General features: G+C 44.8%; 1 protein-coding gene across 1 annotated transcript in view; it reads left to right on the forward strand.

Annotated features, from left to right (window-relative positions):
* Positions 1-915, forward strand: part of LOC105912326 (nesprin-1-like) — a 34,206-nt gene extending 33,291 nt beyond the window's left edge. The window contains exon 21 of the mRNA XM_031581285.2: positions 903-915. Coding sequence (XP_031437145.1) covers positions 903-915 — 13 coding nt within the window. The remainder of the gene's footprint in view (positions 1-902) is intronic.
* The last annotated feature ends 1,585 nt before the right edge of the window (positions 916-2,500 follow it).

The raw sequence follows: 2,500 nt of genomic DNA on the forward strand, positions 1-2,500 counted from the left end.
CACCACACCTCTAATACACGACACACACACACACACACACACACACACACACACCTCTAATGCACGACTATTACTGTTAGATTCACATTATTATAACCACCTCTAATACACGAGACACACACACACACACACACACACACACACACACACACACACACACACACGTCACACACACACACACACCCTCACCCCCACACACACACACACACAACACACACACACACACACAGATGTGAGGCAGCCCTGTTTCGTAGGACAAGTCTACAGTCTTCTATGCTTCTTGTGTCAATTCACTAGATAATGACACACACACCTCTAATACACGACTATTACTGTTAGATTCACATTATTCAGCTGTGTCAAGGGCCTTTAGATGTGTCTGTGTGTGTGTGTGTGTGTGTGTGTGTCTGTGTCAAGGGCCTTTAGATGCGGTTCTGTGTCAAGGGCCTTTAGATGCGGTTCTGTGTCAAGGGCCTTTAGATGCGGTTCTGTGTGAAGGGCCTTTAGATGTGGTTCTGTGTCAAGGGCCTTTAGATGTGTCTGTGTCAAGTGTGTGTGTGTGTATGTGTCTGTGTCAAGGGCCTTTAGATGCGGTTCTGTGTCAAGGACCTTTAGATGTGTCTGTGTTAAGGACCTTTAGATGTGTCTGTGTCAAGGGCCTTTAGATGCGGTTCTGTGTTAAGGACCTTTAGATGTGGTTCTGTGTTAAGGACCTTTAGATGTGGTTCTGTGTTAAGGACCTTTAGATGTGTCTGTGTTAAGGACCTTTAGATGTGGTTCTGTGTCAAGTGTGTGTGTGTGTATGTGTCTGTGTCAAGGGCCTTTAGATGCGGTTCTGTGTTTGGGGCCTTTAGATGTGGTTCTGTGTTAAGGGCCTTTAGATGCGGTTCTGTGTTCTTCAGGTCCAGTGTCTGAAATGAATTTGCTCCATTTGTTTCTCAATGAGAACCTGCTGTGTGGAAGCTGTGACCTGATTGGCTGCTGTGTGGGAGCTGTGACCTGATTGGCTGCTGTGTGGGGGGTGGGAGCTGTGACCTGATTGGCTGCTGTGACCTGATTGGCTGCTGTGTGGAAGCTGTGACCTGATTGGCTGCTGTGTGGGAGCTGTGACCTGATTGGCTGCTGTGTGGGAGCTGTGACCTGATTGGCTGCTGTGACCTGATTGGCTGCTGTGTGGGAGCTGTGACCTGATTGGCTGCTGTGTGGGAGCTGTGACCTGATTGGCTGCTGTGTGGGAGCTGTGACCTGATTGGCTGCTGTGTGTTCTGTGTTCTGCAGATGAGCACGATGCCAGGCCTGCCGACACGCCCCTGTTTCTATGACATCGACCTTGACCCCGTCACCGAGGAGATCACAGGACTCTTCTGAGCATGCCCAGTGGGTAAGGAGATGTGTGTGTGTGTGTGTGTGTGTGTGTGTGTGTGTGTATAAGGTGTGTGTGTGTGTGTGTGTGTGTGTGTTGTTTGTTTGTTTCTTTGTTTGTGTTCATGCCCAGTGGGTAAGGAGATCCACAACGTGTGTGTGTGTGTCTTTCTGTCGTGTCTCTCTCCCTCTGTCATGATCATTACAGATGTCCTAAAAGTGCCATGTGTGTGTTAAAACATTGTCATAGCATTTGAATGTGTTTGCACAGCTATGTATGTGTTCTTGCCTTCTCCTTCATCGTGTGTGTGTGTGTGTGTGTGTGTGTGTGTGTGTGTGTGTGTGTTGTGTCCTGCTATTTGTTGTCATGTTAGAAACCATCGCCTGGACCTGAAGGCCCGTTCCCATGCCAGCTCACTGTAGAAGCTTCCATCATTCTGATCAGAAGAGCCACGACTGGACCAGAACACACACACACACACACACCACACACACACACACACACACACACACACAGACCCACGACTGGACCAGAACACACACACACACACACCACACACACACACACACACACACACACACACACGACTGGACCAGAACACACACACACACACACACACACACCAGTGAATATTATTCATTCTTTAAATTTTTTATAATTAGTTTCATTAATTTAGTTTTAACCAGTGAATATTATTCATTCTTTACATTTTTTATAATTAGTTTCATTAATTTCGTTTTAGAGGGGATATTTTAAGTAACATGGCAGTCTTTTATTTAGAAATGGAGTTTATTTCAACGCACATGTGCTCTTTATTCCTCTTATTCCGACAGCAAAATGGCTGTTGATGTTTCTGTAAACATGTAAACATGTCTAACTCTGTAAACATGTCTAATTCTGTAAACATGTAAACATGTCTAATTCTGTAAACATGTAAACATGTCTAATTCTGTAAACATGTAAACATGTCTAACTCTGTAAACATGTCTAATTCTGTAAACATGTCTAACGTTGTACGTCCATCTGCTTGAATGGAACTTTACTTTACTGTTGAACTGTTAACACCTTTAACATAAATAAATCCTTCAACAAAACATCTTTGCATTTTGTCTAAAGTGCATGAATCTTCACACACAC

This window comes from Clupea harengus, chromosome 15, assembly GCF_900700415.2.
Source record: "Clupea harengus chromosome 15, Ch_v2.0.2, whole genome shotgun sequence".
NCBI lineage: Eukaryota > Metazoa > Chordata > Actinopteri > Clupeiformes > Clupeidae > Clupea > Clupea harengus.